The sequence below is a fragment of the Chiloscyllium plagiosum genome, chromosome 36 (assembly GCF_004010195.1).
Source record: "Chiloscyllium plagiosum isolate BGI_BamShark_2017 chromosome 36, ASM401019v2, whole genome shotgun sequence".
In the NCBI taxonomy this organism is placed as follows: domain Eukaryota; kingdom Metazoa; phylum Chordata; class Chondrichthyes; order Orectolobiformes; family Hemiscylliidae; genus Chiloscyllium; species Chiloscyllium plagiosum.
In genome coordinates, this window is record NC_057745.1 from 16,047,614 (window position 1) to 16,063,626 (window position 16,013).

The 16,013-nt window shown below is 41.7% G+C and overlaps 1 protein-coding gene across 1 annotated transcript in view; it reads right to left on the bottom strand.

The window, feature by feature from the left end:
- Positions 1–3,787: 3,787 nt before the first annotated feature.
- Positions 3,788–16,013, bottom strand: part of LOC122540993 (WD repeat-containing protein 72-like) — a 298,233-nt gene continuing 286,007 nt past the window's right edge. Inside the window, exon 20 of the mRNA XM_043677401.1 lies at positions 3,788–4,495. Coding sequence (XP_043533336.1) covers positions 4,443–4,495 — 53 coding nt within the window. The 3' untranslated portion in view covers positions 3,788–4,442. The remainder of the gene's footprint in view (positions 4,496–16,013) is intronic.

Here is a 16,013-nt window from a genome sequence, read left to right on the forward strand (position 1 = left end):
TTTATAACCAACCACCAAATCAGCCGTGTCACTTTAACAAATTACAAATGCTGCCCACCGGGGGCAGTTCAACAATTGTAAGCTTTTAGATAGTTTCTAATCAACCTGTACAAGGATGTTATTACACACCTTTGGAACAGGTGGGACTTGAACTCAGACCTCTTGGCTCAGAGGTATGGACATACCACTGTACTATAACAGCACTAATTGCAGGTTTTTGTATAAGGAATTTAAAGTCCATGTAATGATGTTAATTCCCAGTGAATTAGGATGGACCTCTGGATGAATTAACATTAATCCTATACCCCAGCCTCCCGAGTGAACAGCAAGGTTTTTCTTAATTCATTTATGGGACATGGGCATCACTGGCTGGCCAGCATTTATTGCCTGTCCCTAGTTGCCCTTGAGAAGGTGGTGGTGAGCTGCCTTCTTGAGCGTCTGTGGGGGAGGGAGTGAATGTTTGTGGATATGGTATCAGTCAAGTGTGCTGCTTTGTCCTGGATGGTGTCAAGCTTCTTGAATATTGTTGGAGCCATACATAGGGAGGCATGTGGGGAGTGTTCCATCACACTCCTGACCTGTGCCTTGTAGTGAGCTGGCATGTCTACCCAACAGAGGCAGGTTCTTCATTACAATGTTTCCTGATCTCTAGGCTAAAGGACAGAAAACTTTGCAGTAATCCCAAACCATAGCACCTTCCAAAGCCACAACTTCCACCAGCTGGAAGGACCCACCACCACCAGCCAGATTCCTGTCAAGTGGCATGGTGGTTCAGTGGTGAGCACTGCTACCTCACAGTGCCAGGAATGTGGGTTCAATTCTAGCCTCAGGTGACTGTCTGAGTGGAGTTTGCACATTCTCCCTCCCTGGGTTTCCTCCGGGTGCTCTGGTTTCCTCTCACAGTCTAAAGATGTGCAGGTTAGATGGATTGGCCATGCTAAATTCCCATAGTGTCCAGGGATGTGCAGGCTAGGTAGGGATACAGGGATGGGGTGGGTCTGGGTGGGATGCTCTTCAGAGGGTCAATGTGAGGCTGATGGCCTGCTTCCACCCTGTTGAGATTCTATGAAATCACACACCATCCTGAAATAGAACCATGTTGCCATTCTTTCACTGCCATTGGGTCAAATTCCCAGAAACCTATCCCTACTTGCTGTAAAATCAGTAACAGAGTAAAGAGGCTGAGAGAGGAGTTTCTGTAGAAACAACTGAACACTGAAATAGTTTTCAAGGTTCACTTGGACCCTTATTACAAGATATTGCACTGAATAAAATGCATTTACAACCTCAAACGACATAAATTTGGGCATCAGGCTAAAATATTAAATATTATTCATAAGCATTATTTTTGAACTGTGATTATGTGGTGTGCTAGACTGCAATTTATCAAAACAAAAACCGATTTTGATTCTTCATCTCATTCACTTATTTTGTTTGGTTTTACACTGACATTTGATTAGTTTGGACATTCATATATTTGCCCTACTACAAGCCACCTCATATGTATCACAACTGCACAAGTACATTCACTGTTGCTGAGTACAACTTGTTTACATCATACAACTGAATGGTAATGCTGGGATAAGTTTAGATATACCTTTCATCTCAATGTATCATGCCTTGCGTACTCACCTTTTATATTACTCCAATTTCACTGTATAATCCTTAAATGTAGATGACCTACAAATTGTTCAATATTGATAACTTTCCCTCTATCTTTATTGCCAACGAGTTTCCTTCATCCTGTCTGTGGTGTCTGAAGGGGGAGGCACAGACATGTGGAGAAATAAAATTCACATAATCATGCTTTGTGCTTAAACATCTTTGTGGGTCAAACTTCTGAAACGGGATGATTGCAGTTTTTAGTGAAAAGAAAATAAATCCTGTTTTAAAAAGCAAGCTCGTCTGTCATTTATTATAATGCAATAGGAAAAAAAAATCAGAGACTCCAAAATTTCATACTCCGTTACATGTTGAGATACAAAAACAAGACACAACAGCAATTTTTTACTTTTAACATACTAGTTGGACAATTTAATACCAGGATTTTGTGTAATGAGAAGTTTAAACATTTTAGTAAAATGAAAGTAATATCACAATTTGAAAAAAATTAATACCTTTCAATAGTGTTATTTTACATATCAAACCTTGACAGATTAGTTTGGGGAACATAACTTTTTAAGATATGTTGCTCTAATTGTTTAACAGGAAGGGTAAACTTGAGTAAACTATTAATTCATAGCAATGTGCAATGGGTTGCTAAATCCATAGAGCCTCTGCTAAAACCAGCCTCCGTGTTACTGCATGTTTGGTTTATTATAAGTGAAAGACAGGATTTTGTATGTTTCTTGTATGGGTTTTGCTACTCAATTGTTTTGTTATAATTACCCAGTACAGAATATGAATACACAAAGCATTGTGATAGTTCAATTCTAGCTGCATATTTAACAGTATTGCACTTAGGAGCATGGAAATTTTTAGCATCATGAGAGACAAGGTCAACCTCCTCATCTACCCAAAGCTTAAAATGAAACATATCCCAATTTCTATACTACAATTACTTTCTACACTGAATATTTTTGATGTTTTCTTTTAAATTTACTAACACTATCCACCCCTATTCCCCCTTCTAGCCCATGTAACTTTTTTTCAGATATTCTGCGTAGTTTAATCTGAATTGTCTGTTCATGTTCCTTGCTCTAAGCTTGTGTTAATGTTACTTATACCAAAAGTCAGAAACTTCAAGGATCTAGACTGACACTCCTAGTACTGAAGGAGGTCTATACTGTCCAAGATACCAATTTCCAGATGAGTTGAGAGACTTAGGCCCAACCTGCCACCTCAGGTGGGTGTATTTCAAGGAAGAACACAGGAATTATCACCAGTGTCCCAGGTAGATGAGAGTAAACTGGTTGATGTGGTGTATATGGATTTCAGCAAGGCGTTCGATAAGGTTCCCCACAGTAGATTATTGTACAAAATGCAGAAAAATGGGATTGTGGGAGATACAGCAGTTTGGATCAGTAATTGGCTTGCTGAAAGAAGACAGAGAGTGGTGGTTGATGGGAAATGTTCATCCTGGAGTCCAGTTACTTGTGGTGTACTGCAAGGGGCGGTGTTGAGTCAACTGCTGTTCGTCATTTTTATAAACGACCTGGATGAGGGCGTAGAAGGGTGGGTTAGTAAATTTACAGACGAGACTAAGGTCGGTGGAGTTGTGGATAGTGACGAAGGATGCTGTAGGTTACAGAGAGACATAGATAAGCTGCAGAACAGGGCTGAGAGGTGGCAAATGGAGTTTAATGCGGACAAGTGTGAGATGATTCACTTTGGTCGGAGTAACTGGAGTGCAAAGTACTGGGCTAATGGTAAGATTCTTGGTAGTGTAGATGTGCAGAAAGATCTCGGTGTCCATGTACACAGATCCTTGAAAGTTGCCGCCCAGGTTGACAGGGTTGTTAAGAAATGTACATTCTTTCAAAAAAAAGGCTTTTAATTCCATTTCCATTTTTACCTTTTATTAATAGAGGGATTGGGTTCCGGAACCATGAGGTTATGCTGCAGCTGTACAAAACTCTGGCGCGACCACACTTGGAGTATTGTGTACAGTTCTGGTCACCGCTTTATAAGAAGGATGTGGAAGCTTTGGACTTTACTCAGAGAGTAGTAAGGGTATGGAATGCTTTGCCTGCAATGGTAGTAGATTCGCCAACTTTAAGTACATTTAAGTCGTCATTGGACAAACATATGGACGTACATGGAATAGTGTAGGTTAGATGGGCTTCAGATTGGTATGACAGGTTGGCGCAACATCGAGGACCGAAGAGCCTGTACTGCGCTGTAATGTTCTATGTTCAATGTTTATTTCTTATTCAACATCATTAAAAACAGTTTAGTCACTGTCACATTGCAGTCCATGGGAGCTGGCTACATGCAAATTGGTTACTGTGTTTTCTACATCATAAGTCATTACACTTCATAGAATGCTCAATTTCTGCAATGTACAGATCCTGAAATCATGAAAGATACGATATAAATTCTTTCTTTATACATTTGGGAGTTCAAATCATCGATACATTTGACTTTATTTTATTTTCATGAAACATAAAATTGCAAACAAATCTTGAATCTGGCATTTAACTTTTACTATCAATAAATAGTACACTGGATTAATTACAAATGACAGCACAATTGCATAATATAAACCAAACAGCAAATTCAAGAAATGCTCTCAAAGTCTTCCTAGTTTTTGACACATGGATTTGGTATTGTTGGATAGAATTATTTATTTTCCATCTCAAAATCCTTACCCATTCCAGTACGAGGTCATGAATCCAGTCTGTTATTAACAGCTCAAACTCCTGCAGTATTTAATCCATCTTAATTTTAATATAATTCAATTAAATGGAGGACAAGTCACCAGTAGTAGATGCCTGGTTAATTCAGCAGACTTTGCAAAAACAGATCCTGGACATAGGCCACTCTCTCAGACTGTCTGCATAAAAATCACAAAATTATGATTAGTCATGCATATTGATAAATCTGCAGATGTAAAATTCAGTTTTGTATTCTCATGGATATATTTTAAAGTCAAGTCAGAACACAAATATTAGCTTTAAAAAAATGTACTGAAGAATCCTAAAGCTCAATTCCCAAATCAGTTTGAAAATGTACATTCTTTCAAAAAAAAGGCTTTTTATTCCATTTCCATTTTTTAATGCTGATTACGATGAGAGGCATTAATGATGGTGTTAACTGAATATGGTGGAATATCTCCAGGGACTATATAACATTGGAACTTAAGGAGAGCTTGGGAGAATTGGGTGAGATCGGCAGTGAGGAGTGAAATTCAGAGTGAAACTGTCAATTCAGGGCAAATGACAAGCAACTTTCTGAATGCATTAATTCAGCTCCCAAGTTAATTAATTCTAAACACTGCACCCCCCACCCCACCAACAGGGACGACAATCGAAAGGCTTTTCACTCCAATCTTCTTCAGCTCCACTACTCTGAGTTCTCCACACTTTTTAATAAATGACAAGTTGCCTCGTCCTACATTCCTGTAAACTGAACATCACTTTGCCTCAGGCAATCAGAGAATCCCTACAGTGTGGAAACAGGCCATTTGGCCCAACAAGTCCACACCAACCCTCCGAACAGTATCCCACACAGACCCATTCCCCCATCCTATTACTTTACATTTATGCTGATTAATGCATCTAACCTACACGTACCTGGACACTATGGGCAATTTAGCATGGCCAATTCGCCTTACCTGCCCATCTTTGGAATGAGGGAGGAAACCAGAGCATCTGCAGGAAGCCCATGCATACACAGGGAGAATGTGCAAACTCCACACTGGCAGTCACCCGAGGCTGGAATCGAACTTGGGTTCCTGGTGCTGAGAGGCAGCAGTGCTAACCACTGAGCCACCATGTTACCTCAAGGCAAGGATGGAGATTGAGAAGATGACCTCAGCTGGTGCAGGTATTGAGCCCACACTGCTGACATTATGCCGCATTGCAAGCCAACCATCCAGCCAACTGAGCCAACCAATTTGTCCATTACTGGCCTCTTGAACATCCCTGATTTTAATTGTTATCACCATTGGTGACTGTGCCTTCAGCTTTCAAGTCCTTAAGCCCTTGATATCACACTATAAAACTCTCTTTTTATTTGCTTAAGATACTGCCTTTATCACATTCAACTGCTCCAATATCTCAGTATATAGATCAGTGTTAAATGGTATTTGATAAAGTGAAGCACCTTCCTATGTTAAAGGAATAGTTAACATTGTTAGCTATGTGTTACAGCAAACACAACTTGCTGCTGTTATGCCACTGCACAATCTTTCTTACACTAATCGTGCTAACATACCGTACGTTTTGTTCTGCAGAAAAGGTTTGTCGGTGAAATCATTAATATTTTAGGGGCATAAGAACTTAACACTTAGGAGCAGGAATAGACCTTTCAGCCTTTTGTGCTTGCTTCAAAATTCACTTCGATTTTGACTCAAGTAACTTTCCGTTTCACCCCATTGCTCCAGATTCCCTTATCTCTCAAAAATATGCTACTTCCCGGGAGGATAATTCCACAGACTAACAGCCCTGCTCGGAAAACAAATTCTCCTCATTACCATTCTAAAGGAAGGCACCCTATTCTTTGCCATAGCACGGCACAGAAACAGACCCTTCGGTCCAACCCAAATATAATCCCAAACTAAACTAGTCCCACCTGACTGTTTCTGACCATATCCCTCCAAACCTTCCCTATTCATGGACTTATCTAAGTGTTTTAGATGTTGTCATTTTTTTTAATATACATTAGATTAGTGTGGAAACAGGCCCTTCAGCCCAACCAGTCCACAACAACCGCTGAAGAGAACCCACCCCAACCCATTTCCTACAGGCAATTTACCATGGCCAATTCACCTGCACATCTTTGGACTGTTGGAGGAAACCCACGCAGACACGGGGAGAACATACAATCAACACACAGACAGTCACCCGAGGCTGGAATCGAACCTGGGACCCTGGTACTGTGAGGCAGCAGTGCTAACCACTAAGCCACCGTGCCACCCACATTCACCATTCCCTCAGCAAGTTCATTCCACACAAGAACCACCCTCTGTGTAAAATGTTGCCCCTCTTGTCTTTTTTAAATCTCTCTCCTCTAACCTTAAAAATGCACCCTCTATTCTTGTAACCACCACCCCCCATTCTAGGTAAAAGACAACTACCATTAACCCTATCTTTAACCCCTCATGATTTTATATACTTCCTTTACCCCAGTGAAAAAAGTCCTAATCTATCCAGACTTTCTTTCTAACTCAAAGCTTCCAAACCCGGTAACATCCTGGTAGATCTCTTCTGAACCCTCTCCACTTTGTAAAATTGGGCAACCAAACTGTGTGTTCTAGTTCTAGACTCGCCCAATACAGGAAACATCTTTTCAGTATTTGTTCTATCAAGTCCCCTCAGGATCTTATATGTTGTAGTCAGATCACATCCCATTCCTCTTATCTCTAACAGATACAGGCTCAGTCCATCCAAGCCTTTCTCAAGGGATATTGCCTTAAACTCAGAGTGAGTCAAGTGAACTCCTCTGCACTATTTCAAATGCAATTCTGGATTTTTCTAAATAATTGGTTCAGTGATGCTATTACACACAACAGGATCAGGTGGGATATGAGCCCAGGCCTTCTTGTTCTAAAGTAGGGGCATTGCCACTGTACCACCAGAACCCTCAAACAGAATTAAGTCCTTTTTCAAGAAAGGAGATCAAAAACTGATTTCCTATTGCATATTATGAAAATAAGTCTGCAATCTCTTTATATTCCCTTACATTTTAACAGCAAACACATTTCATTGGCTGTGGAGCACTTTTTGAGACATCTGGTGTGGTTGAAAGGTGTGATATACTGGAAATGTAGCTGCATGTACTAAGTGAAGTGTCCAAAAGGGTACACCATCTTCTAAGAGCTTGGCTACAGTGAAGCAAAGTAAAAATGTACAGCCCTTCGTGTTTCATTCTGGAGAACGCAAAACCAAATCGTAAACAGTTAAACCTCTGAGTTTTCATTTTGTGAAAGGACCCTCAACTCTCATTTGTTCCCTTTGTTTTGGATGCAGTAATTGTGCTGAATTGTTTCAGGTTCGCAGTGTCCCCAATGCCAGGTTGGGAGATCGGAGACCAACAACACTAGGTGAATTTACTGCCCATCATCCAGCTGGAGTCAGGACTGCCCTTCCTTTACGAGATGAGCTCCTGTTTCCAAGAGCTGCTGGCTTATTGGCAGCTCCTCAGTCCCAGGTGCACTACTGCTCCTGTTGGCAATTGTGAGTACTGCACTGACATAGGAGCAATTGCACTGAACGGTGCCCTTGAAAGAAGGTAAGATGGGTTCAATATCACAGGGGAAAATCCACACAATTGGCACAGCAGAGTAGGGGGGGGGGGGGAGGTAAGGGTGGCTAGCTCAGAGACAGAGTTAAAGGACACAGAGTGAGTCCATGGTGAGACTGCCACAGTTTAATGAGCTGTCTGCATCTGTGGCTGAGGGGCCCTCTACCCCACCATTTTACAGAATCCACACAATCCCCACTGGGGGCTTCCAACCCATTCTGAAAGACCTCCTTAAATTCTGCCCATTGTCATGGCGCTGTAGAGTGACAGGGTCATACAGCACAGAGAAGACTCTTTAGCCCATCGGCCCATAGTTGCTCTGATGAAGGGCTCCTGCCCGAAATGTCGAATTTCCTGCTCCTCGGATGCTGCCTGACCTACTGTGCTTTTCCAGCACCACTTTAACCTTGACTGCCCATAGTTTCAGTCTACCTGCTGGCCACCTCCCAAGCCTCAATAGTGTCCACTGTTCTGGGTGGTGCTCTGAATGTTTCAGCAGGTCACTGCTGGAGGCAAGGTCGCACTGCTGCCCCATGATTGAGGGGAAAGCCCCCACCAGCTTCTCAGGTTTACCTGTGACCAGCTTTTCTGTCTGACATCAGTCTATGCACTGGATCAGCACCCAATTTCACAGCAGGCTGTCAAATCTAATAGAGGATTGCGCCTTGTGAATCATTTTACGGATTTAAAGTTGCATTTTGATCCACTAGTTAAAATTAGTTCGGTAAATTCCTCTGAAGAGTTCATTCAATTCCTCTGGATTTGAATTCATTCTGAATTCGCTTCTGACTTTTAAAATAAAGTCACCCAAGGTTTGCAATGCATGTGTTTCTTTCTTGCTTCACTAGATGATGTGAAACAGAAATGAGTATCAAGTGTGGAACATTGCTTGAGGAGAATAATATGCGTTTTCACTGAATTGAATAGTTCGGTGTGCCTGGGCCACATAATTTATCAAAGCCAGAATAACCACTCTCAGATTATATCTATTTTTAAGAAATCATACTTGTCATCTGTAATTTAATATGTGGAATATAAGGTCATGTCGGATGGTTTTCATTATTGGAGGATTAACCCAATGTTGTTTAGCGGAACCAACATGATAGTTTTGTAGCTATGTCTCTGACCCATGCTCCAATTGAATCCACTGGTGACACAAGCTTGTCCAATCCACTCTTTGGTGAATTGAACGGTGCTCATGCTAAATTCATACATTTCAGCATTTTTAATTAAACTTTAACTTCTTCCCCATAACTCCTATTTCCCCAAGCAGAACAGAACAGAAGAGATAATTTATGATTCCATAATCCCAGCAGAGAAGATGGTCAGAAATCACAAGCAGTGCACGTGTGACTTTCCAATTGTAAAGTTACCCCCAGGGGCAGACAAAGCCATAAGAACAGCACCATGACAACAGAAGAATCTATCACCGGCTGTCATAACTGTATTGGGATTTCAGCTGCCATTGGTATTCTTGTTCTGATGAACATTAATTCTACATGTCGTTGTATGACAGATTCCACTGATGATTAGGCAACTGTTTGAAAGCTTGCCATGACATGCCAAACAATTATTTTGGTGCATAAAACTCACATTGCCTTTTCTGACTAAAATTCATTTGCTGGAAAGAATTGAGCATGTGTGGGTTTTCAAAAGCTATGAGGTAGAAATCATCCAAGGCCCATTTTGGGCAGGGTGTGGCACTTAATAGAGCAGTCCAAATACAGGGTCTCCTGCATTGTTAAGAGCTTATGTGCAAGGAGCTGCTTGCACAGATCAGGGGTGCTGTGTCATGGGCTGACACAAAGGAGCACACCTTTTGAGCAGGATGTCAGTGGTAGAGAGGATTCTGAGGGACAGGATTTACATGCATTTGGAAAGGCAAGATTAATTAGGGGTAGTCAACATGGCTTTGTGCATGGGAAATCATGTCTCACTAATTTAATTAAGTTTTTTGAAGAAGTGACAAAGAAGATTGATGAAGGCAGAGGGGTGGTCGCGGTCTATATGGACTTCAGCGAGGTCTTCGACAAAGTTCCACATAGTAGACTGCCTGGAAACCAGGGGGAGCTAGCCAACGGAATACAAAATTGGCTTGACGTTAGGAGGCAGAGGGTATTGGCAGAGGATTGTTTTTCAGACTGGAGGCCTGTGACCAGCGGTGTGCTGCAAGGATTGGTGATGAGTCCACTGCTTTTCCTCATTTATGTAAATTATTTGGATGTGAATATAGGAATTATCGTTAGTAAATTTGCACTAGAAACTAAAATTGGTGGTGTAAGTGGACAATAAAGAAGGTTATCTCAGAGTACAATGGAATCTTTATCAGATGGGCCAATGGGCTGAGGAATGGCAGATGGAGTTTAATTTAGATAAGTGTGAGATGTTGCATTTTGGAAAGGCAAACAAAGAGACTTTGGAGAGCAGGTACATAGTTCCTTGAAAGTGAAGTCACATATAGATAGGATAGTGAAGAAGGTGTTTGGTATACTTGCCATTATTGGTCAGTGCATTGATTATAGGAGTTGGAAGGTCATGTAGCAGCTGTACAGGACATTGCTTGGGCCATTTTTGGAATACTGCATTCATTTCTGTTCTCCCAGCTATAGGAAGGACATTGTAAAACTTGAAAGGATTTAGAAAAGATTTACAAGGATGTTGCCAGGGTTGGATGGCTTGAGTTGTAGGGAGAGGCTAAATAGGCTGGGGCTATTTCCTCTGGAGTGTCGGAGGCTGAAGGGTAATCTTATAGAAGTTTATAAAATTATGAGGGGCATGGATAGGGTGAATAGCCAAAGTCTTTTTCCCAGATTAGGGGTGTGAAAAACTAAAGGGCATAGGTTTAAGGTGAGACAGGATAGATTTAAAAGGGACCTGAGAGGCAACTTTTTCACAGAGGGTAGTGTGTGTATGGAATGAGTTGCCAGAGGAGATGGCAACATTTAAAAGACATTTGGACTGATCCATGGCTAGGAAAAGTTTCGAGGGATCTAAGCCAAATGCAGGCAAATGGGAATCAATCAGTTTAGGATATCTGGTTGGCATTGACAAGTTGGACCGAAGGTTCTGTTTCCTTGCAGTATAACTCTATGATTCTATGACCTTTCTCCATAAATAATGGGCCATGTTTCATCATTTTAATACCCATAAAACCTAAATAAACTGCATGGGAAGTCATAGCAAACAAAACAATTGCCACATGGAATGTGTTATTGTTGCTATCTTGGCTATATGGAACTCTCCAATTGAAGTCTCTTCATGTATGAATATACAGATTGAGAAAATGTGACTTAGAATCATAGAAGGAGGCCATTTGACCTATTATGTCTGTACTGGCTCCTGAGAGAGAGCTCCCTAGCTATTTCCATTGTCCAGCCCTATCTCTGTAAAACTCTAAATTTGTCACTATCAAAATATATCCAGCTCTCTTTTGAAACTTCCTGTGGAATCCACTTTCACCACTCTCTTAGGCAACACATTCCAAATCCTAATAACTCTCGGGGTAAACAACAACTCTCTTCCTGTCAGTCCTAGCTCTCTTGCCTGACAATCATGAAATTGTGACGCCTAGTTACTGACATACTAACTAGTGGAAACAGAGTAGCCTTCTTTACCAATCAAAATTCTTCATCATTTTGAACAACACAATAAGCTCACCTTTGAATCTTCTCTGCTCCAAGGAGAATAAATCCGATTTCTCTAATCTTGTCTTGCATCTAAAATCCCTCATTCCTGGTATAATTCTAGTAAGTCACCTTTGCACTCTCTCAAGGGCTTTAACATCCTTCCTTAAATAAAAGTGCCCAGGATTGAACATACTACTCCAAATGTGGTCTGATTACAGGTAGAGCATCATTTGCTTGCTTTTAAACTCTATGCCTCTATTTATAACCCAAGGTCTCCTCAAAGGTAGAAGACAGAGGGTGGTGGTGGAGGGTTGTTTTCCAGATTGGAGGCCTGTGACCAGTGGAGTGCCACAAGGATCGGTGCTGGGTCCTCTACTTTTTGTCATTTACATAAATGATTTGGATGTGAGCATAAGAGGTACAGTTAGTAAGTTTGCAGATGACACCAAAATTGGAGGTGTAGTGGACAGCGAAGAGGGTTACCTCAGATTACAACAGGATCTGGACTAGATGGGCCAATGGGCTGAGAAGTGGCAGATGGAGTTTAATTCAGATAAATGTGAGGTGCTGCATTTTGGGAAAGCAAATCTTAGCAGGACTTATACACTTAATGGTAAGGTCCTAGGGAATGTTGCTGAACAAAGAGACCTGGGAGTGCAGGTTTATAGCTCCTTGAAAGTGGAGTCGCAGATAGGTAGGATAATGAAGAAGGTGTTTGATATACTTTCCTTTATTGGTCAGAGTATTGAGTACAGGAGTTGGGAGGTCATGTTGCAGCTGTACAGGACATTGGTTAGGCCACTGTTGGAATATTGCATGCAATTCTCATCTCCTTCCTATCGGAAAGTTGTTGTGAAACTTGAAAGGGTTCAGAAAGGATTTACAAGGATTTGGCCAGGGTTGGAGGATTTGAGCTACAGGGAGAGGCTGAACAGGGTGGGGTTGTTTTTCCCTGGAGCGTCGGAGGCTGAGGGGTGACCTTATAGAGGTTTACAAAACTATGAGGGGCATGGATAGGATAAATAGGCAAAGTCTTTTCCCTGGGGTCGGGGAGTCCAGAACTAGAGGGCATAGGTTTAGGGTGAGAGGGGAAAGATATAAAAGAAACCTAAGGGGCAACTTTTTCATGAAGAGGGTGGTACATATATGGAAGGAGCTGCCAGAGGATGCGGTGGAGGCTGGTACAATTGCAACATTTAAGAGGCATTTGGATGGGTATATGAATAGGAAGGGTTTGGAGGGATATGGGCTGGGTGCTGGAAGGTGGGACTAGATTGGGTTGGGATATCTGGTTGGCATAGACAGATTGGACCGAAGGGTCTGTTTCCATGCTGTACATCTCTATGACTCTATATCCCTTCTTAACAACTGTTTCAATTTGCCTGGCCACCTTCAGAGAATCATGCACATGAACCCTGAGGTCCCTCTGCTCCTGTACTCCCCTCAGAGTTGTACCATTGAGCCTGCATTGTCTCTCTATATTTGTTTTTTCAAAATGTATTACCTCACATTTCTCTGTATTGAAATTCATCTGCCAGCTGTTTGCCTATTTGGCCGTCTTGTCAGTGTCCCTCTGAAATCACTCAGCATCATCTCCACAATTCACTATGCTCTCTAGCATTGCATTATCTACAAATTTAGAGACTTTTCACTCAACACTGATTATCAAATCCTTGATATAAATCAGAAAAAGCAAGGATCGCAACACCAATCCTTGGAGAACATGGCTTTCAACTCATTTCTACTTCGAGAATTGCCCATTTCTATCTTTTAGCCAACTTCTAATCCATGCTGCCAAAGACCCACCAATCCCAAACATTTCTAATTTGCTAACTAATCTGCCACGTGGCACCATATCAATACTTTCTGAAAGTCCAAATATACAACATCCACAGTACTACCTTCATCCACTTCATCCTTCCTTAAATAAAAGTGCCTAGGACTGAACACAATACTCCAAATGTGGTCAACTCATTAAATAAAATCAATTAAATTTCTCAGCCATGACCTGGCTTTGAGAAAGCCATGTTGACCCTAGTATTAACTTATTTTTCTCTAAGTACATTATATATTTACCATATCCTGCATTATGGCCTCCATCAATTTCCCACTATTGATGTCAAGCTGACAGGTCGGTAGTTTCTTGGGTTATCCTTTGCCCTTATCTTAAACAATGGCATGACATTTTCAATCCTCCAGCCCCCGGAACAAATCTTGTGTTCTGAGAAGTCTGGAAAATTTCTGTCAATGGCTCTGCAATTTGCTCCCTTACCTCTCTCAGCAACCTAGGATGCATCCCATCCAGGTCTGGTGACTTCTGTACCTGGAGTGCTGCCAACCTTTTTAGTACCTCTCCTTTATCTATTACTAAACTGCTCTGTTGCTCAACACCCACATTTTCACTTGGGCCATTGTTTCTATCTTCTAATTTGGTAAAGACAGAAGTAAAGTACTCATTTAGTACATCTGCCATACCCTTTGCTTCAGTGAGCAGCTTTCTCTGTTCGTTCCTTAGGGACTCCTTTCTATCCTTCACTAATTAATATGAAGAACATTTTATCATTTGTTGAGCACAGCGTCCCATTCCTTTCTCACACTTCCTCTTAGCATTCCTTATTCTGGCTTTAACCCCTCTCCTGCATTTGAGATTCTCTTCCTGGTTTCTGGTGCTACTATTATTGTATGCCTCTTTTTTAATTTCTTATTTTCTCATCAAAACCTTAGTCATTCAAGACACTCTAGCTTTAGATACCCCATATTTATTTCTCATGGATACCTTGCTTCTAACCTATTCATTTCTCTTTTGAAATTCTCCCATTTTCCTTCCACTGTTTTATCTACCAAATGCATTTCCAGTGTACCTGCTCCAGTTCAACTTTTAGACCCCTAAAACCTACCCTTTTCCAGTCTGGGATTTTAATCATTAACTGATTTTTATCCTTTTCCAACTTAATATGGAACCTTATTATATTATGATCACTATTTTCCAAATGCTCCCCCACTCTGACATTCTCCACTTAGCCTGCCTTATTTTCTAGGAGCAGATCCAGCAAGTTTCTGGCCTGGTGGACTGGTAATGTACTGGACTGGAATGTTCTCCTGCACACATTGTAGGAACGTCTCCCCTTCCACGTCCCACACTGTGCATTTTTCTCTGTCTACCCAAGGGTAATTAAATTCACCAACTTACAACTATCCCTGCCCTGCAGATTTCCGCAATCTGCTAACAAATACTTTCTTCTACTTCCTTCTCCTTCCTTTCCTCCTCTTATTATAGACCTCCTGTTTGGAGGTCTATCATAACAACCCAACAAGGTTCTGCTGCTTTTCTGTTTCTTATCTCCAACCATATAGATACTATTTTAGCAACTGCATCTTGTTCAAAGGCAATGATACTATCGTTGACTAAGAATACTGCACCACCTCCCCTTTTACCCACCCTGATTCTACTAAAAGCCTTATAACTGGGCAGGATGTTTAGTATCCAGTCCTGTTCTGACTTGAGCCACATGTCTGTCAAGGTTACTATGCCATATCTTCCTAGAACAATTTCTGCTTCTAGTTCCCCAATTCAGTTCATGATACTCCATGCATTTACAAATATACAATTTAACCTTGCCCTTATTTCTTTCTTAGCCAGGCAACATCAGGGGGTGGAGAAGTCAACATTTCAGGCGAAATCCTTCTTCAGGAGTCCTGGACAATTTCTCCACTTCCTGATGCTGCCTGGCTTGCTGTGTTCTTCCAGCCCCGTGCTTGTTTTGGATTCCAGCATCTGCAGTGTTTTTGTCTCTTATCTCTTTCTTGCCCATTTGAACGTGACCATTTCCTTGTTCACTGTCACCACTCAAGCCTTCCATCTCTTGCTTTTCCTTGCTCCCGATCTTCGCTCTTTTGCCTTCTATGTACCTCCAAAACTCGGCCCATTAGTCCTCCCCCCCAATCCACGCCTTACAAGTTTAAATCCACCCCACTGGAGCATCTCAGAACTGACAGCCAGACTACTGCGACCCCTAGGACTCATAACGGCACACAAATTGCCTTCTATGTACCTCCAAAACTCGGCCCATTAGTCCTCCCCCCCAATCCATGCCTTACAAGTTTAAATCCACCCCCACTGGAGTAGTTACGCTCTCAGTTAGGAGATTAGTTCCTTTTCTGCTCAGGTGAAGCCCATCTTTCCTGAACAACTTTCTCCTTTGTTGTGGTTCTGTTCGCTGAGCTGGAAGTTTTTGTTGCAAACGTTTCGTCCCCTGGCTAGGCGACATCATCAGTACTTGGGAGCCTCCTGCGAAGCGCTTCTTTGATGTTTCCTCCGGTGTTTATATTGGTCTGTCCCTGCTGCTTCCGGTTGTCAGAACTGACAGCCAGACTACTGCGACCCCTAGGACTCATAACAGCACACAAACCAACAGCCGCACAAACTTTGAACTTTCTCCTTTCCCAAAAGTGATCTCAATGTCCCAAAAATCTATACTCCTC